The sequence below is a fragment of the Peromyscus eremicus genome, chromosome 4 (genome assembly GCF_949786415.1).
Source record: "Peromyscus eremicus chromosome 4, PerEre_H2_v1, whole genome shotgun sequence".
NCBI classification, from domain to species: domain Eukaryota; kingdom Metazoa; phylum Chordata; class Mammalia; order Rodentia; family Cricetidae; genus Peromyscus; species Peromyscus eremicus.
Window position 1 is genome coordinate 21,172,439 of NC_081419.1, and position 21,865 is coordinate 21,194,303.

Consider the following 21,865-nt stretch of genomic DNA (forward strand, 5'->3'; position numbering starts at 1 on the left):
GGTCAGTAAGATGATTCTTTACTTCTTGACTTAATCCCCCTGACATAGTGTGTATGTCACAGTGTACACATACACACACACACACACACACACACACACACACACACTCACTCATATATCCAAAAGAAATCAAGGTACTCAATGGAGTTTAGAATTCCAGGAAGCAAAGCTACTTATGCTACCTCAGACACTCAGCATTTGCAAAAAGACAAAATGGACCCTGAAGTTCAAAAGTGAATTGTCTAAGGAAAGCAGCTAAGCCCACATTCTACTCCTAAACAAAGAAATTCCCTTGCCACTTCCCTATTCTGGGCTACAAACACTCCAGTTTGACACATGAGTCCGCTTTCTCTTGAAATCTGTTGTTGAGTAGTCTTGAATAGGTACTGTGCTAACCATGTGACCGGAATGAGCACTGTCAACCCTGGCATTAAATAAAGCCTGATCAAGCTGTTTGAGGTCCTATACATCCTCCTCTTCTTTTTGATTTTTTTTTCTACAAATGTAATTCTTAGATGTCCTTGCAGTGTCCATCATAAAATTTTATAAAGCTTTTTTGCAAATATACTATATATTTCCCATTATCAGAGGGTTTAATTTTGTCTAGTTGAACTGCATTTTGAACTTTGTAAGTTAATTTTATTCTCATTATAATAAATAGCCACCCATGGATTTAATCTTACAGTACATTCTGCTGTGCAGTATTCTTATTCAAATTTAACATATATATATATATATATATATATATATATATTAATACATATTTAACTTTTGTTAGCACCTATTCATTGCACAAAATGATGAATTTATAGCGGCATTTTACTTTAATAAACAATGTAGTTGGCCATAGTTACCCTCTGTTTCTAGCCCCTAAGTTCACTAGAAGCCTGAATGTATATTTAATTATTTAAAAGGAACATTCCATGTTACAAACAATTTTAGCCATTTAATCTTAGCATCAAATTATTTTCTGTGTTGGTTCACTATCTTAAGCCTTATAGTGATTGTTCCCATTACATAGTAAAAAGATTACTGAGCCATTTACATATTGACTTTATGATTTTATCCTAACATTGAGATTAGATTTTCTTTTCCTCTGTTATTTCACACCTTTCCTTAGAAGCAATTATAAGATAAAATTTGTTAATGACTTACCTGTGTTTTTATAATCTCTTGATGTCTATCTGATTTCAGAAGTATTTTATGTAGAAATAATATTTTACATGATATAAGAGTAATATTGTTTCATTTTTGGAGCTTCATTTTTTGAGATTGTAAAATGTTTTTGGGCAAAAATTATGTGAATATATTTGTTTATTTTTAAAAAATTATCACCATTAAATTTAATGATATTGGTCAGATAATTTGAAATATACTCAAAAACATTCTTTTTAACGACAGTGTAATACTCTATTGCAGTAAAGAAAGAGTAAGGTATCAATCATAGCATATTTTAATTTATATTTTTAATGAAGTTGCAATATTTAATGGGTAAATTTGGACTTTGTTAGCATATGTCTGTTTGTGACCTTTAAAATTGTAAGAATGGTATTTATATTTTCTTCAATCTTATATTGGGCATTCCTTGATATCTACTTTACAATTTCTTCTTTGTGTGTGTGTGTGTGTGTGTGTGTGTGTGTGTGTGTGTTCTATTTACAATCAGAATTGAAATTTAATTACAGACATTGACAAAGCTTGGGTTCTGGTTTTAAGTTTCTAATTCTATTCTACTGTTAAAGTGAGGGAATAGGTCTCTTTACAGTTTCTGTGGATAAACATTTAATAGAAAACTTAAATGTTTTCACTACAGTGTTCTCCAGGCCATTTACCCTTGGGAATAACAAAGCAAAGAGAGAGGGCACCTCCACATGAATTGGGAGGATGACCCACGGGATGTCATTCTGGAACTAGCAACCTCATTTCTAGCTTCCTAACCCCCTGACCTCAGTTAATACTTTCTGTTTTTTACATTAACCTTTCCTGCTGTAGATTGCTGTTGCCCTGGCCTTTGAGAGTGCCAGGTGTCTAGCTTTCTGCTAGAGGGAGCTTATAAAGTTCAAAAGATCAAAAATCAATTTGTGTTGAATCTATTTTTATTTAGTATGGCTAGAATTTTGGTTTGTCCATTAAAATTCTCTCAAATGCAACCTTGAGATCAGGTTTTCCCACAAAGATATTTATGTATATTGTATGTATACATGCATGTGATTATACCTTCTCATGAGATGCTATCACTCCTCAAGGGCAACAATCCATTTAGTTATGCTAAACAACTGTGCAGACACATTCAACTTCTCTGATCTGTAGGCCTCAAATCTAGGACCTCGATTATCCAGACAGGCTCAGGAACCTGAGATGAGATTTTTATATGTTCCCAGCATTTAACTCAAAACCAGAAACACAAATTAAACATTTTATTTATTTATTTTATTGTATTTGATTATTTCTTTTCTGGTTCAAAAAATAATTATTAAATTATTGTGCCAAACCTCAAAAATTAAATAAAAACATTCCTAATAGCTTATAATTTTGGGAGACTTTTTGATAAATTGTTGAAGTGATTGATATTTGATTAACACTACTAATGAAACATGAAATAATGAAGTAAACTTTAGTCCCACTGCTACTGTGGAAAGGTGTGCTTTGGTACTGCATTGCTGTATTACATGATACTACAATGGTATGTGTACATCTGTCAGTCAAACAAAACACCTACTTGGGGATCATTTTGGTTTAGATAAGAGGAATATATAGTCAATCATGTGCATAGCTCCTTGATATCATGAACCTCATTCTGAAAATTGAAAACTAAAAGAGCATTTTCCGTAAAATCTTTCCTGATGGCTCCGTAAGGTGAGCAAGTTTGGTAGATCTTTAACCCGATATTTTTCCCATTCTCATCCTGACTTTGAGAAGGGAAAATGTCCAGTACGAACAGGCTAATTTCACTGTAATTCTCTTGTTCTTATTGATGATGTTTATGCTGCTACTTAAAAAAAATAATCAACAACATCAACAACCACACACGCACACACACACACACACACAAAATCCTGAAATGGTCCCTTCTGGCAAAATGTTTAACAACATACTTTTGCATGACCTGCCGTCACTCCCCAAGTTGAAGCCAGTCCTGCAGCGACAGGTCCGTGTCTTATAACTGCTGCTAAGGAGACAGATGTGTGAACAGCCCCCTGGCAGTCCATATGCATCCACTTCACAGGCATGGCTTCTGACTACAACAGAGAGAAAACAAGACAAGGCAATTATGTTTATTCCTTACAGTGTAAAAATATGGAATTTTAGCAGAATGTTATATAACTCGCTCTTGAGTACTATAATAACATGGGGGCGGGGGTTAAACCCTATAGAAGAGGGAGAAAATTGATGAAATCTGCTTGGAATTAGTTTTTCAAAAAATCGAAGAAATATTAATTAAATGTGTTCATATATATTCAAGTAAAATTAATATGTTTTGTTGTTTTGGGAACAAGCTTTGTGTACTTATTTAAATGACATTTAAAAAGAAAGAAAACCATAAAAGATGGCAGAAAAATAATACCAGTGTAGGGACTTGAACCAAAGTTTTTTTTCCTCTGCTACCATCTGGGCAGCCACACTGGGAAAGACAGAGTTTGGGTAATATCTGAACTGATGAGAAATGCTAAGTCACAACAAATGTTTTAAATATTTGAGTCCATTGTTATTGTGAGAACCCTGCTAGTAAATAAGTTTGTGTACGGCTGTAGTTGTAGAAAATTGGAGGCTGAATTTACACAAGAAAACTGTGGCCTAGAAATGTGTTTTGTGAATGTTTAGAATTAGAGAAGAACAAAACGGAAATAGAACCATGTGAATAAGAAAGATCATGGTCAAAAAGAATGAATGTGAAAAGGGGCTTGGACCTGCCTAGGCTCAGTGTGCTGGGCTTTGCTGACTACCCATGGGAGACCTCGATTTGGGGGATGTGGGGATGCGGGGTGGCTTGGGAAAGAGGGCTGGGGGGCGGGAGGAGGGAAGAGGAGTGGTCTGTGGATAGCATGAGGAGTGAGTAGAAAATTTCTTAATAAAGAAAAAAAAAGAATGAATACTGTCACTGTGTCTGTAAAAGTCTGCCTATTTTTAGAATTATACTTTTGATGAACTTTTAGTTAAAAGTGAGGTGAATATCATGACTAATTTATTTTACAGTCAAGGTAGTTGACTTGAAAAAGAATACTTTCTTCTTTCTGTATCATCATTTTTCTAAGAGGGAAAAATGAGTGGAATGTTCTTTTAGTGAATCCTTTCACTGCTGAGCAACGTCTTAAGGCTTCTGGAGTAGCTTGGGTAATAAACCATCCTGTTGCCATCATCATTTCCCTTTTTCCTCTTCATCACCACCTTTTCTTTCTTCATTAGCTATCAGCATGCAAACACGTATTTATGCGTCTTGTAAAAGAAACAGCTTCTCATTGCACCGATTCACATAAGACACATGATTATCAATGGTTGTTGCTCATTTTCTCCATCTCCATTTCTCTGTCTCCTTCAAACTGACTTCAATCACATATCACCATCAAAATGTCACTGTAAGATGTCAATAACCTTCACACAGTCAGGTACAAAGGTCACTTGGATTTTCCAAACTGCTTCTTGGTATCATCATTTAGCTTCTCTATTCTTGACTTACTGGTGATACGTTTGAATGTCATGATTTGAAACTCTTCACATAAACTAACTTTTATGTTATTTATGGTGTTTACAGCTATTGCAATGATGTTAAATACTGCCTCCATGTAAATCACTCCAACACCTATATCCGTCATGGTCTTCCCCACCAAATGTGAATATATAGTCTTGTATATGCATGTATCTCTTAATATCTACATTTAAGTTTATAATGGACATCTGAAATAATCCATAAGACTGAACTCAGTCTTTACATCTAAATTGTTTTGTATTTCATTTTCTAATTTATTCTGTTTCAATTATTTTAACAAAACAATTGCCATCCTTCTTGACTCCTTATCTCTTATATGTTCATAAAGATCCTGAATTTATCCAGCAATAAGGAGGCAGAGGCAGGCAGAACTCTATGAGAACTCTGTACATATCTTCCAGGACAGCCAGAGTGGTTACACAGAGAAACCTTGTCTTGAAAAAAATTTAAAAAAAAACAAAAAACAAACAAACAAACAATCCCAATTTACTCCTTCTCTTCACTTGACTACTACTGTCTTGGGACAATCCACCATCTCTTCTAATCATCTGCCTCCCCTTCCTGACAGCCTGTTGACAGTTCCATACATCTATGGATTGCTCATAAACGCTATACAGATCATAACACTCTATTGAATGATTTCCTATGATTCCTACTTTGTGAAAAGATAAAGAGTTTTATGGTAATCTACAGGCTCCTACTGGCTACATACCTTATGATTTCTCCAGTTTTATTTGCCCCCTCCTGTTCTTAGTCATTTTGCTGAAGACATATAAGCATCCTGGATGCTCCAGAGCAGTCTAGGCATGTTCTCTCCTCATGTTTGGAGTTTACAGACCTCTCTCTGAAAACTTCTCCCTCCAGAGATCACCACGCTTCTCATATTCAGTTTCTTGAAGTTTGTATTCAGTGTCATCTTTCTAGTGAGAAATCTTTTGTCTGTTCTATAAAAAATTGCAAGCTTTGCATCCCTGATGCTCTAGATCTTCCTTGTCTGCTTTTCTCTTATATAGCAGTTGTTTATAATGAAATACATATTACACTTACTCATTTTGTATTGTGTTGTCTCCAGTAGGATGTAAGTTCCATAAAGGCAAAAAATACTTTGGTTTTAGTTTACTCATATATTTCCAGTATATAGAATGAATTTTGGTAATTGTACATGAACAATTAGCCAATACAGAAAACCTAACATCAAATTCTTATAAACTTCTCTGCAAAGTTCAAAATTGAATTTATTACAAACCTGTTTATGACAGGTGGTTATACATTGATATTTAATAAATCTATAGTAGTTTTAATTTGAAATATAAATATAGAAAGATAACAGAAATCTAGGGTGGTGATACTATGCTTTAAAATAAGGTTATATTACTGGGCCTAAATTGGGCTGCTGAATAGCATTATTAACCTACTATGAAAATAATTATGTTGTGTTTTTGAAAAACACTTTAAACTACTGCAGTTAGCTTTAATTTTTTAATGGACTTTTTAAATAAAGCAATTGGGATATTAAATCAGGAGAACCTGAACTACGACTAGTGGGCACCAGGCAAGAGCCACAGCAAATAATCTGGTTTTAAATTTGCCTCCAAAAAATGATAAAAACATTTCAGAAATAAACCTTAGCATCTGAGCTCCCTGTCTACATACATCACAATGGAAAGCTGCTTGCCAAGACTAAATCTAGCCATCATTTCAATCCCATGGTTGTAGAAACAATTTGATAGGAGCTGAGCAGTTTGTCATTTAGACTTGAAAAGTGAGCTCTATTCTATTCTATCAAGCAGAAACGCACATTTTGCTGTCAAAACAGAGAATTTATGATACCCTCTTTAACACCACACAGAAGCACAAGGACTATGTTCCCATTGAAGCTGCTGTTAGGGAGGCCATTAAGGAGGCCCTGTGACTTACCTGTTGGCTGAGTTCTTTTCTGATAGGTTCGGATTCCTCGAGCATTTTCCACTTTAATTATTGAGTGAATATCAGTTCCATTAAATCTATTTATTCGTATGATATTGAAGTTATCAGAACTGATTGCATACAAATAATCTTCGAATACAGTTATGCCATAGAGATGTTTAACCTGAAAAGAGCATCAAATAAAGCTATGACTTTTAATTATGCTGCTTCTAATGTGAAAGAAAAACTACTATTACAAGTGTGAATAATGTCTGAGTCAGATATTATCATTTATTTTCTTTCAAAGAACATTCCAATAATTTCTACTCTTTTTAGTGAAGGATAAGATACAGTAGTGAATAAAATCATTTTATATGCATGGGAAATAATTATATTCATGTTTCATCAGGAATATATCCTTTATATTTTCTGTCCAAGACTAGCAAGAACCACATCTTGAAATGCATTCACTAATATGTTGTGTTAGAATTAATATAATTTGAGACATTTTATAGGCTACTTGCTCATATAGTCATAGATATATAGGCAGTGCAGAATCATAACTGTGCCCAAATGATTTAAGAAGAAAACAACTTTGAATATTTGTTTCATATGTTGAAATTCACATTTTGTTGTAAGTTATATTAGACTAATATTTAATGCAGCGTGGAGAATAGTAGAAAGAAATCACATATGTGCAATTATGATGAATAAAATTTCAGCATTTCACTCAGAAATGTCACGATTTTTAAAACCTATTAATAGGGGCAAGTAGAATGCAATTATGATGCTTATTGATATGTATACAATTAGATTAGTAACTTGTAAAGGTTTGTGTATTGAACTGAAGATTGAGCGTTTGAAGTTCATAGAAGCTTCCAGTAGGGAAGAAGGAAGACTGATCACTTGTTTTCTGAACTGCTAAGAATGGAGGCTAATGGTTTTCTTAAATTATACCAAATTTGAAATGGTTCTGGTCTGGATATCTGGAGTTATTACTAAATGTTGTAAGGATTTTTATGAGAACCACTGGTCACTATTTTTAGAGACACTATCCTGGGCTCTGTTAAAACACAAAGATCTTCAGCTGAGAATGTGAGAATGTATGATTTGTTTGTGAAACTACTCCTAAAAATTTGTAAAACTTAATTAACAAGAATACCTTGCCAATTATATGGTTACAGCCTAGATGGACCATTGTGATTCCCTGGTCCTTTTTTGAAGCACGAGGAAAGAAAAATTGGCTTTAGTGTTGTTTCAGGATAGTCTTATTTCTTCTTGTCTAGTATAAAAATGACTGGCAAGAATTAATGTAAAGGATTGTTCTGTGTTAGAGCCCCCCACCAAATAACTTTCCATTGTTATATCATAGGAAGTGCATGTACATATTTATGTTGTGAGGGGGGGGACGTGTGCATTTACCAGTATCATTTTTCTTTCACACAGCTGATATCATATTGACCAAATACACCAATGACTGAGTATTGATTTGGGCAATGTTTTTGGGTTTTTTTTTTTTTTTCACATTAGAGGATATAAACAAGCTGCACTCCTTGCTTTGGTCAGGGTATGAAATCCTCCACATGTTGTGACTGTTATAATGATATTCTAGTATTATTTTACACAAGATGTCAGTTCACATCCTATAAAGAAAACCATTATGACATAAGAGACAATTGGCTAGGGTAGAAAATTTTTTCACATGGCAAAAACTTAGTTTTATTCAACAGCTCCTCAATTTTATTCATATAAGTCTGTTTCTATATTTTAAAACTTTTAAAGACTATATCTACATTGGATTACTTGATGTCAGACTTAGCATGTGTTTAGGGGGCCAGCCAAACACAGGCAACAGAAATAAGGAAGAAGGACAACTAAACTTTCAATGGCTGGGGTATAGCTCATTTGGTAAAGTACTTGCTTTACTAATTTCCATGTTTGCAGAAAAACTGAGTTCCATTCTGAGAGCTCACACAAAAAGTAGAGAGGTGTAATGTGGGTTTGTAATCCTAGAACTGGGGTGGCAATGATAGGAGGATCCATATACTCTGCCCAGGCAATCTGGATGAACTGAAGAGATCCAGGCCAAGCAGAGAACCTATCTCAAAAAACATGGTGAATGGCACCTGAGGAAAGACACCTAAAGTTAACCGCTGACCTCTATAAATGTGCACTTTTAAGCTCCCTGACTCTCCCTGACTCACAGGATACAGAGATTCCACAACAGTAAAGAGGATTTGTTGCATAATCATGAGGACAAGAGTTTAAATTACAGCACTATTCTAATGAGCTAGAAGTCCTGCACGCACCTGTAACTTCAGCTTTGGTTTCCATTCTCATAGTTCATTCATGAAAACACATGTGCACACACTACACAAACATAAGCAAATAAAAGAATAATAATAATGAGGGAGTAAAGAGGAGACTAGGCATGTAAGTGGCTTTTAATCATTTTTAAATTTTTATTTTTATTTTATTTTAAAATATGTATATATGCGTATTTCTACATGTGGATTTGTGCATATAAGTGCAGTGTCCACTGAGGTCAGAAGACAGTGTCAGATAGTGAACTTAGAAGTTGTGAGCAACATAAGTGGGTGCTGGGAACTGTACTTAGGTCCTTTGTAAGAGCAGTACACACTCTTAACCACTAAGCTGTCTCTACAGGCCATTGAAAGACTTTTAAAATAATTAGGAGGAAAATAATTTGAATTCTCCATTCAATGTTTAATTTTTTTTGTTGTTTTGTTTTGTTTTTCGAGACAGGGTTTCTCTGTGTAGCTTTGCGCCTCTCCTGGAACTCACTTGGTAGCCCAGGCTGGCCTCGAACTCACAGAGATTTGCCTGGCTCTGCCTCCCGAGTGCTGGGATTAAAGGCGTGCGCCACCACCGCCCGGCTCAATGTTTAATTTTTAATGGTGAGTAAATAAAATAAAGTCTATCTTAATCATCTTAGAAATCAGTTACACAGAAGGGCATCACCAAGGGCTGCTAAAGACACTGAACACTTTAGTACAGTTGAAGATATGAGGGAAACAATTGCCCCAATATCGGAGAGTTTATATAAATAACCCATGTTAATGTTTTCATTTATCAAGGATAATGAACTGCATTATGAATGTGATGAGAGAAAAAGTCACTGTAAGTGGTATTACAGAATGTGCCTACCGTGTACTGTAACAGAAATCAAAGGGACTCAATTATTAACTCGACTAACTTGAAAACCGCCCAAGAAATTGATATAACATGAGAGCCAAATAAATGTGGGAAAAAATACCAGTGAAAAAGTGATATTTCAACTAAGTTTATTAAGGCATTTATGGAGCATTGTCTGAAAACAAAAAAAGAAAGAAAGAAACAACAACAACAAAACCCCTAAAGTACAGGCAAGAATATTGATCTTTGAAATTTCACAAAATTCTCCTTCAGGAAGCACACAAATGAATTAGTTGGCAAAATTAAGTCTAACACTATTAAAATAATTAGGATATTTTTGTGAGCATGCATTTGCTTTTGTTAGCAAACTATTTTTAATGTCTCATGGGACAGATGGTAGTGCGGCTCCATATCAATAAATGGCTTGAATTAGTTTTCAGAAAGTAGGTCATGACATTTGTCCTGTTCTGGGGAGTTTCTCTCTCTTGCGAATACAGCACTTTTGCATTCCTGGTCTCACTTATGTTTGTTTGCTTTCAACAGAGAAGGAAAGAAGCAAGAGGCATCTACAGTGTCATGGTTGTGATGGCTCATCTTGGCTGTCAACTTGGCTGGATCCTGGATCAACTAAAGCCAGATTTGTGAGGGATTTTCTTAATTAGATCATTTGAGCTCAGAATATGCTCCCCTGATCTGAATCATTTTAGGTGGGAACAGTCACACTAAAATGCTCTCTGGTGGCAGCCCAAATAAAAGGACATGGAAAAAGGAAACTTGCTTTTTTGCCACTTGCCCTCACTTTGGCAGGCAAGGTCACCAATCCTGTTGCTGGGGCATTCCCTTGCTGATATTAGAACTTAGTTCTTTGGGATTCCAACCTAGAATGAAAACCAGCAGCTCTCTAGGAATTTTCCAGAGCATCCTGTCTCTACTAGATTCTTTGCCTTTCCATCAGGAAACAATCATTGTTGTACTAACCAGACCACAGACTATAAGCAGCTCTAGTAAATCCCCTTCACACACACACACACACACACACACACACACACACACACACACACACACACTTCCATGATGTTCCCTTAGTGGAACCTGACAAATTTAATAGGCATATCCTAGTATCACTGTGACTAGAACATCCTCCCAAATAAAATATGCATGTTAAGTTTGTGAGCCATTAAATCTTATCTTTAAGGTATTTTCAATGCTACAAGTTTTAATCTTTAGAAGAGTACCATATATTCAGTTTATTATGGTAGCTGCATTTTTCTAACAAAATTGTACTTACTTGTCTACCTTGAACAAGAGTATGCCTGTTTTTTCCTTGGTAGTCGACTACTCCCACATAGTCCAGGTAGAGATCTACCCAATAAACCAATCTGTTGACGAGGTCCAGTGCCAGGGCAGCTGGCTGTTCTGCCTTGGAATAAACTATCCTTGTTCTGTTCATCCCATCCATGTCACATCTCTCTACTTTGGGAATGTCCCCATAGTCAGTAAAGAAAAGTTTTCTGTTGAAAGAAAGATAAATGTTAAGACGAAGGGAGAAAAAGCGTATTTTATAGAGCCATCTGTAAAAAGCAGAACTTTCCTACTAATTTATTTCAGTAGTTACATCTGCTAGCTTCCCATAACCATTTCCATATAATATCAGCCATAAACAGGAATCTGCTAATGAATATTGCAGGGCATAAGGGAGCAGGTTAAGCAACAACTGTAAAATTTTCTCAAAACCAATGACTGTAGTGGGTTTATTTTTGTATCAGCAGAGTTTCTTTAAGCCTCATAGAGCTAGTGCATCCATCCCATTAAGGACAAGCCACTGAAGCAAAGCCAAGTCACCAGGCCAGGGCATGTGAGGCATCAGACATTATCCCCAACCTGATTTCCAAATTGCTGGTAATATTTGTCTCCTATAAAACCAATCCTGTGAAGCTCTGCAATGTTGTGAGGAGCAGAGAACAGCAAACCGGGAATGGAATGAAGCAGGGAAAAAGAGTCGACTTGCTATTTGCAGCACTGGAAATAAAACACAAAGAACGTGATCCCCAGACCTAGTCCACATGCTTCCCAACTCTGAGAATTGAATGCAGGAAATGAAGGATACCTCTCTACTTCTCTTAATATATTTTGAAGAAAATGCTGAAACAAAATGCTCACTTCTGGGACAAGAAATCTCTTCAAGCAGTTCTGAGACTGCCAAAGGTTTAAATGCACCTGGAACACTTGAGTGTTTAATATTTGATTAGTATTCACAATGTTTAGTAAACACAAATCAATTTCAATTATCCTGACAATAGTTAACAAGATTTCCACTCATGAGACTTAATTGCATTTGTAAAGAGAAGACCATCTTGCCTTGACTTAAATATAATCTCAAGAATAATCTAATTTACAGTGACTGAGCAATATGAAGATTGCCTGGAGTATAGAATATTGAATTTTACAAACTTGGAGAATTAGTTTTTAGTTACTTTTCTTGAACATTCTTGAATTATCTAACACAATGAGGTCTCTTTCAAGCTAAAAAGTAGTATTTAAGCTGTAATTTTAACTTAGTTCTTTCTGCATGGGAGGCTTTTAAACATTAATGTATAGTGTTCTGCACTAATGGGAGCCAGTTTCTTTATGAGTTCTTGAAAGATAGTAGTATCTCAGCAAGTTAAACATTTCAAGTGACAGTCCAGAGAGGCAGCTTTCTGTTTCAGTGAAGGACAAATAAAAAGGCCTAAATATATTCCAGGATCATCTTCTCTCTTTGTCTGTATTTCCCTTTCTGTTCCCTGCACCCTTGTGATATCCCCACCCTTCCTCAGTCTTAGCCAATTTGATTATAGCTCACCCAAGTTAAATTTCCATTAGGAGTACTTTTGTTTTCTTATAGAAAATACAGTAAGGAAATACATAATGAGCCCTACCCTCATATGTTCTAAGCAGAACAGTGTCTGCTATTGTTATAGGAGGTCTATCCCATGACATAAATCTTCTAATTTGTCTGCTTCCCATTTCAAATTATTTCATTTCATGTAGGTGAAGAGAACTTGTTATTTTGTAGGTACTGAGGGTGGCAGAAGCTTGGTACAACATGGACTGTGTGATACCCAGAGACTGTATAGATATGAAGTGAAGCCATATTGCTCAGCAGTTGAGACAGAAGAGCAGTGCGGGCTGGCTAAGAGCACTTGGTGCTCTTTCATGGTGACCTGAGTTCAGTGTTCAACACCAGTGTACAACACCAGTTCCGTGGTATCTGATGGCCTCTTCCAACGTCCACAGGCACCAGTCAAAGACATACATATAGGCAAAACACTTAGACACATAAAATAAAATATAAAATAAAATAAAATAAATCTAAAACGCATAGAAAAAAAACAAACTAACAAAAAAAGAGCAAAGACCAGTCTGGTAATGAAGACTTATCTGAAGCCTTGAGTTGGAGAACAGAGGACAGAAGAGTTCAGAGGTCAGGAGAGATAGGAGGTCAGAGAAAGCAGACATTGCTAGATGTGTGAGAGAAACACTCCAGGAAGAAGGATAAGAATGGTTGGCAGAGTCAAACTTCACAAATGAAGGTATCCTTCAAGAGGAGGCCATTGAATTTGATATTTGTTAAAGTATAAGTAAGGCTGGTATTTCGATGAAGACTAATTTATTGATACAAATTAGGTTATAATGGACAACACACAAATAATTCTACAATTTTTTCCATAGTATTGAACTACAACTTCAGGAATAAGACAAGTGATTTACAGATATGTTCAACATCATAATAAGCCTGGTTATATTAACTCTAGACAAAATTTCACCCACTCCTGAGGTAAATTTTACGTGTGTGTGTGTGTGTTTGTAATTTACTATATATAGTATATACACTATATATATATGAATATATATATATATATATATGATTTACTATATATTTGTAGTGTGATTTACTAAAATTTTACTGTTTCAGTGAAAGAGTAAAGAAAACAGGAGGGTTTGGGATATGTAAAATAGAGCTGAACTAGAAGAGTAAAGAACTTATTTCTGTACTCACTACTAGCCCATTGTAGAATATTTTATACCCAAGGAACACTGATAATTGTTTTTTACACTAAATTGAACCTCCCTGGATATGGTGTGCTATAGTCATATGGTCACATTTAACTGGAATCTAAAAAAACGGAGCCATTATGACTTTGAATGAGAAACATTTCCCACAGGTTGAAATTCTTGAGCACTTGGTCCCATGTTGGTTGTACTGTCTAGGGGGGTGATGGGATCCTTAGCAGGTGGAGCCTTGGTGGAGGACATATGTCACTGAGTGCAGGCTTTGAGAGCTTATGGCCTCACCCCACTTCCAATTTCATTTCTCTTTGTGTGTCCAGTTAAAAATGAGATCCTTCAGCTTCCTGCTCTGGCTATCTGTTGCTGTGCCTATCTGTCCATTACAGACAGACTTGCTGGAACCATGAGCCAAAATGAGCTTTCTCTTTGGTAAGTTGCTTTTTGTCATGATCTTCTATCATAAACAGAAATAACTAATACAGAAGGAGTTCTCAAAGATGGCTTCCTGGCCACAGCATTTGATACAAGTCTGTACCACCATAGCAAACATGCTCTGTTGCTGCCCACTTTCATTTTTGCCTAATTTTACTGTAACACTTCATGTTAAAGATAAAGCTAAGACCAGGCACAGTGGCACACACCTGCTGTAATTCCAGAAATTGGAAGTAGAGGATCAGGAATTCCAGGTCATCCTCTACTATACAGCACATTTTGGGTTAACCAGGGCTACATGAGAAACTATTTTAACTGAAATATACCTCTATAATTATTGTAAAATAAAAGCTAAATTGTTCTCTAGGCAAAATGTCATCTTTCATTCCTATATTTCCCTGACTCTTAGCCAAAGTAAATACTATTACACTGTCCACATTATTCTATTATCTTCAGACATTACCACATAGAAGTAACATTATTTTCATTTAAGGATGAAAGATGTTCAATGTGCATAATTTACCATGGCCAGAAACACAGCATGAACCTCATGCCATTTTTTTTTGGTCTCATTATTTTAAAGGAATTTCAAATTTAAGCAAAAATTTTACATATAGTAGAATTATTACTGGCTGTGGTCCATGTTTGGATGCACCATTTCTTCAAAATGTATTCCCTAGCTGTTTGTCCTGGAATCTGGATCATTGGAGGCTATGACACACGTTGTGACCCTTTCCAGCTAATACTTCACTTCATACCTCTTAAGAACAAGTGCTTGGTCTCATAACCACAGTGCACCTGTCATAGTCACTATTTTAACCAACATACATCATACAACCTTTGGTTTGTTGGTTTGTTTGCTTTGTAAGATAGGAACTCATTCTGTAGCCCAAGCTGATGTTGAACTGGTAGTTTGCCTGAATGATGGAGTTACAACAGCTTTCCTCCTTGCATGGCTCACTAATATTTCCCATAATGATTTCTGTCATTCAGAATGCAGGCCAGAGCTGGTCCTCCTCTCACTGGTCCTTTGAAACAGTTTATCCATCAGGCCTTTCTTTGTTGGTGGTGCTAACATTTCTAAGCAGCAGAGAGTTACTTGGAATATTTGGAGTTGCCTGATTTTTCTACTAATTAGATTAAGCTATGCCTTTTGATCTGAAATATGATAGTTCCATCCTTTGTTGTTATTGGACTTTGGACTTAGAACAAGAAGAAAGCCTACAGCCCGCTCCAGAAGTTGTATAAAAAGTAAACAGAAATGGCTTTTGGAATTCAATTTCATCTTTTTTTCCCATGTTTTTCAGAACGCTAAGCCTTTATTAAAAAATTTTACTTTTATTTTAATTTTGTGTCTATATGTGTGGGTTAGTGGAAATGAGTACAGTAACCCTGAAGGCCAGGGGAGGAGGTTGTTTCCCCTGCAGCTGGAGTGACAGGTGGTAACAAGCCATTGGGAACTAAACTCTGTTCCTCTGGAAGAGCAGTTTGTGCTCTTAATTGCTGATTGATTTTTCTAGCCCTGAATAGTTAACTCTTGATTTTGAGAGTCCCCAGTCTTCATTTCAGGGATCCTCCCCAGTCACCCTCCTCTGCAGCCTCCACACAGCACAGATTTGCATAGAAATCACCTGTTAGTTCGTACAGTGGTTCTCAATCTGTGGGTTATGACCCCCAAAGATCATCAGAAAACACAGATATTTACATTATGATTTGTAACAGTAGCAAAATTACAGTTATGAAGTAACCACTGAAATAACTTTGTGGTTGGGGGTCACCACAACATGAGGAACTCTATTAAAGGGTCCCAGCATTTGGAAGGTTGAAAACCACTGGTTTTATACTGTTTCATAGAGACCAGCCCTGTCCTGCTCTATGCCCTCCCTACTCACTTAGAACTTCAGTTCCGCATTTGTCCTCCTGGTCTTCATATCTGTGCTAGCAATCTTTTTTTCTATACTATTACACACCCTAAATAAACAATAGCATCCAGAGCACTCTTTTATTGTGCTACATTTCATTTGAATGTCCTTCTAGTTTTCTATTTTCACTATCATCAAATCTCAGACTAAAATAAATTAATATTCTACGTGTTATCTGTTTCTAAGATGTTTAACTAATAAAGAAAGGGTTGTTTTGGAGGGCTTTCAGCTACTCATCTAGTTCACAGTTCTTGTATCTCTGCCCCTCCAGTGAAGAGAAGTTTATCATTTCAGATTCATTATCACATCACATATGGTGAACCATTTCACTCTGACATCTTATTGAATGCATATTCAGTCTTGCTTTACTATAGACGTGTATATTTGACTTAGTGGAGGGTAGCAGGAAATTTGATAACCATTGGTAAGCTTTTGCAACAAAGATTAAAAGTTCCTGAGGAACTGTGCAGGTAGTGATAGAGTATTGTGTTTACAGACAGGACCTCAATCACCCCTTAATATTAAAGCAAAGTAATTGTCACACATAACACCTTAAAACAAGTTTTTTGCTTTTTTTTTTTTGCATGGGGGTGGTTTTGTTTGCTTGTTTGTTTTTTGTTGTTTGGTGATAAGTCTAAGAATTACTTTGGCCCGTGGTGTCTGCTGCCACAGCGCTGCCAAGCTCTGTGCAGAAGGACACAGGCCCTGTAGGTGCATTGCAACCAGGCTTTCGTGTCATTTTGTTCTTCCCTCTTAGCTTCAGTCAGAAGATAATGATGGAGGTGGAAGAAGGTAAGAGAGTTTATAGTTCTCAAAATTGCTCAAGACCAGTCACTTTAACTCTAGACAATTGATGTTCCAGTACAAGGCATTTCACATAACAATATTCACAACAGGAATCCCTAAGAAGGTGGATGCAAAACTAGAGTCCAAATATGCCAGACCTGAGAATATCTATAGTGCTCTGATCATGGCCCAGGCAACACTCCATGTCTCATAATCATGTATTAATGATGGTAACTCAATTGTTTCCATTTCAGCAAAATGATATATAATTTCTTTGAAAGTATTATACTGAGAACTTAATTCTATATTCATTTTTATAGTAATTTAGTGCTATCCAAAGAGCATCATTTGTAATACAATTTTATATTTTTCTTCCATTATATATATAAATTTGAACAAGAAAGCAATTTTCCACATTATCTAGAGTAATTAAAGTGTACTCAGAATTAAAGTAAGAATATTAAATATTTAACACAATTCTCAAATGTAGTAGTGAATCTGAAAGGGTAATGAGTCTCTCTTACAAGAGGTTAAAATTCAAATTCCATTAGCTCTTGCTATTTAAGCTTCTGGAAGATAAACAATTAAACTATTCTCTCTGTCTAGCTAAGCCTGCAAGACAGTTATTTATTGATTTTTACTTGTTTGACGTTTTCGCTTCTGTTGTTTGTGAAACCTCTGTTGTCCTTGGTTTTCAGTCTATACATAAACACACAAAAATTAAACTTGACATACAGGCTCCCACTTTCAGCCAGCATGTCTGGATTCTGAAAACATTTCTCCTAATAATTTCCCCCAAAGTGTCTGTGCATTGGATATGGTGGGCAGTAAGGCTGGTCTGTTCTCCACACTCATCTGCAAAATGTTGCCCCTCTAAGAGCGTTCTTGAGGGTCTCAGCTGTATAGGCAAGGCTTTAATAGCAGCATACCCTGCCCCTTTGAAGAGTAGTTCACCATGAACACACAATGATAGGTTAGGGTTTGCAGAGTCATTAGGACCTTCTCTCCCAGTAATTTAAACCAATAGGTGTAGTGTCCGCCCAATGGGCAGTGCTGTAATAGGTCAAGTGAACAGGCAGTGTGGGCCAGAAGGAAAAAGCAATCCTGGAGCCTGTGCATACAGCAGGAGACAGAGAAGAGGAAGGAGAGAACATGGTTTCCATGTTTTCAGGCCTCGGGGCCCACCCCAGCCTCTGGCTTTTGACCTGGAGACACAAGACATTATCTATGCCTCCATGACAATTTTCTATTTCTTTGAGCAGGATTAAGATGCAGAAAGAGGGCGGTGGTGGCGCACGCCTTTAATCCCAGCACTTGGGAGGCAGAGCCAGGTGGATCTCTGTGAGTTTGAGGCCAGCCTGGTCTCCAAAGCGAGTTCCAGGAAAGGAGCAAAGCTACACAGAGAAACCCTGTCTCGAAAAACCAAAAAAAAAAAAAAAAAAAAAAAAAAAGATGCAGAAAGATGCTGGTCCATAGCAGAAACCAGCATGCCCTGGCTAATCCATTATAATGCTTGATGAGCCCAGAGATTCAGAAGACTCTTTGTAAAATGTTGACAGAGTAAGCGTCATATTATGATTTGGGAAGCAGTGTTTTGAAGGGCTGACACTAGAGTCTGAATCATTTTAAGAGTTACATATAAACCTTATATCATTCCATCCAACACTCAACTCTTACATAAAAAGAAAATAACTTTAAAAATGTAGAGGGTATCTGAAATCTTTCTTGCCTTCCATGAAAACATAAAGCAGACTTTATATAGTAAACAATAATTTGTTTAAAAATAAAATTTATTTGTGTGTGTGTCAAGCCTGTAGTCATAGTTACTCAGGAAGCTGGGGTAAGAAAATATTAACTTTGAGGCTTGTAGCGGCTCAGAATGAATTCAAGGACAGGCTCAGCAATTTAGTAGGGCCCTGTTTCAAAAAGTAACATGAAATTTGGGTTTATAGCTCAGCAGTAGAACACATGTCCAGTGATTGAGAGGATCTCAGTTTGAGTCTTAAGAGTTCCTGACTTCAAACCAATAATGCCTGTAGATCATCTTTTTAAAATCATGTATGAATCTACCTTCAATCTGACTTTCATTTCCTATAATTCCAGAGCCAGTTATTCAGCAAATAATAAGCTTGCCATTTTAAAAGAATGGGATAAAAATAGGAGGAAGTGGTGCTGTGGATATCACTATATGTAAATAAACTCTGATTGGCCAATAGCCAGACAGGAAGTATAGGTGGGACTAACAGAGAAGAGAATTGAGGGAACAGGAAGGGAAGGGAGAGACTGCCTGGAGCTGCCGCCAGGACAAGAAAAACGTAAAGTACCAGTAAGCCACGAGCCACATGGCAAAGTAAAGATTAATAGAAATGGGCTGAATATAAGAGTGAGAGCTAGACAATGATAGGCCTGAGCTAATGGCCAAGCAGTTTAAATAATGTAAGAGTCTGTGTGTTTATTTTATAAGTGGGCTCTGGGACTGACGGGACTTGGCGGTGGGAGCTGGAGAAAAATTCTCCAGCTACAAAGTGGAGTCACGTGTTGCATTATTCAAGTAATCTCCTCCTTGTCTGTAGGACCGCGTATTTCAGTGATGGCTGACAGGCTAGGTCACAGAAGGAGAAGCGCTGCTCACTTACCTGCTTTCCTGAGGCTAGAAAGGAAGCCATCAGCCATCAGCCAGAGAAGCTGGGCTCAACTTAACTTGTACATCATCACAACTTTCCCTTCTTCCTCCACCTCGCTTTTCTCTTTGAACCACTTGGTTTATGTTCCTTCACATGGTCCATGGCTTCACAGTGGACTAACATTTTTACCACTAGCCAGTCATTAATCTTTGAATGTAACTGAAGTCTCCTTTTGTAAAATCTCTGGATAAGTCTCACACATTGTCTGCATTACTGACAGTAGCCATCCCAAAGGAACATCTAGAACTTTCAGATTCTTCTTCATTATTTAGATTTCTACAACTACCTATCTGTCTTATTGGGCCCTTCAACCCATGGAATCAATACTCTGATATTTGCAGAATAATTGTTCCAAACATTTGTCTTTTGTTCCTTAGTCCTCTTTTTTTGACTATGGTCTTCCATTCTCAGGATATGTGGAGCACAAATCACAGTGGAATAAATAGATGGTATTACTGGAATGGAAATGTGATGCTTAATATTGACTTTAAACCTGTCTTTTAAAAAAGCTCTGTATGTAAAGGAATTTCTAGACTAGGTTAATTGAAATTTGGAGAGCCATCATGAATGGAGGCTCATCCTGTGGGTTATGTTAGCATTCATCTTTCTCTCTGCCGTTGAATGTAGATGAAGTGTGACCAGTTGTCTCATGCTCCTACCTGTCTTCATGCCTTTCTTACCAGGATGGACTGCCACTCAAACTGCTAGCTGAAATACGCTATTCCTTGAGTTGCTTTTATCAGTCACTTTGTCACAGAGACACATTGAGTAGCTAGCACACAGTAGCCTCTCTAAACACCATTGATGCCTTCACTCATTCACCACAGGACATCTCACTTTGCATCTAGTTGCTCAGTATTCCCTGAGGGTTCCCAGTGCAGTAGTTCTTGGACACTGAGACGTTGTACCCACTGAGTTTTTGGACTATCTCCCTTACATCCAGTCTTCTTTATTCCTTCCTCATTCCTTCATCCTTTTTGTGCCAGCTCCTTTATCCATTGCATTCCTGTCCACCACGGAAGGATTATTTTCCATCGTTCTGCTTCTGTGACTGGACACATTAAAAAACATTTCCCTGTTTCCTTAAGCCTCACCTATGTCACTCTCTCTCCATCCTGCTGCAGTAAGAAGAGAATATCTTCCTTCCATTGACCACAGTGCAGGACAAGGATGCACACCTTCTCTTCCTCGAGATCTAATCACAACTCTCCTTCCCACTGCATCTTCAGCTTCTCACTTTCAACTAAATTTCAGATACAATTTAAATAACAGAACTTGTCAGGCATGGTGTTGTATGCCTTTAATATCATCACTGGGATTAAAAAAATCCCACCTTTGGCAAGCAGAGGCAGGAGGATCTCTGAACTCAAGGCCAGCCTAGTCTACAAAGCAAGTTCCAGGACAGCTAGTACCACTATACAGAGAAACCCTGTCTCATCACCCCCTACCCCCCAGCCAAATAAAAGGAGTAACAGAACTCTAACCAACATGTTTCTCCTCTTTGTTTTCACAGTAATCAACAAGATACCATCAAAATAAAAGTGTGACATGTATTATAATATCTCCTAGTAGCTGCTAGCATCAATCAGTATAAAACTCACATTTTTAACATAGCCAAAAGTGATGAGCATGATCTGCTCTCAACTAAATCACTAGCTACATCTAGTAGTATCTGTCCAACTCTGACACCTCTCCAATAAGATGGCAGCATCCTTCTGTTTTTTCAAATGTCTTGTCTTTTAATAGTCAAGCATTGTCTTCTTTCTGAACTACTTATATTCTGTCCTCAGCTTAAAAAATAGTTTCTGCTATGCTATTTCAATATGTGGCTTCGCTTATTAATTTAAATGTTAACTTCTGATCTTTGCAGTTTTTCAAATATCCATTCAATCAACCTGACAAAATATTATGGTATTTTGTAATTGTTTGACTAATATTAGTCTATATGTTGTTTGCATAAAATAGATATATGCATACACATGTATAAAACCTATTAAGAGAAGATATGCTGTATATATCCATATATTCCTCAATTTGGGGACTGACTTTTTTGTATTGAGATAATAAAATATATGCCTGAGATTTAAAATTAGGTTAGAAGGTCTAGAAAGTGGTTTATGTGATTCTAGTACAGAGAAATAAGTTTTCCATATTATCTAGCATAGCTAACTGTAATTCTACTTGAGAACCAATCATTAGTAATAAATTATTGGTTGGCTCTATAT

The 21,865-nt window shown here is 36.6% G+C and overlaps 1 protein-coding gene across 1 annotated transcript in view; it reads right to left on the reverse strand.

Annotated features, from left to right (window-relative positions):
- The window catches only part of Lrp1b (LDL receptor related protein 1B), a 1,617,914-nt gene that overhangs the window by 869,654 nt on the left and 726,395 nt on the right, over window positions 1–21,865 (reverse strand). Inside the window, exons 8-10 of the mRNA XM_059258831.1 lie at window positions 11,055–11,277; window positions 6,623–6,794; window positions 3,096–3,239 (exon numbers count right to left, since the gene is read on the reverse strand). Of these exons, the coding sequence (XP_059114814.1) occupies window positions 3,096–3,239; window positions 6,623–6,794; window positions 11,055–11,277 (539 nt within the window). The remainder of the gene's footprint in view (window positions 1–3,095; window positions 3,240–6,622; window positions 6,795–11,054; window positions 11,278–21,865) is intronic.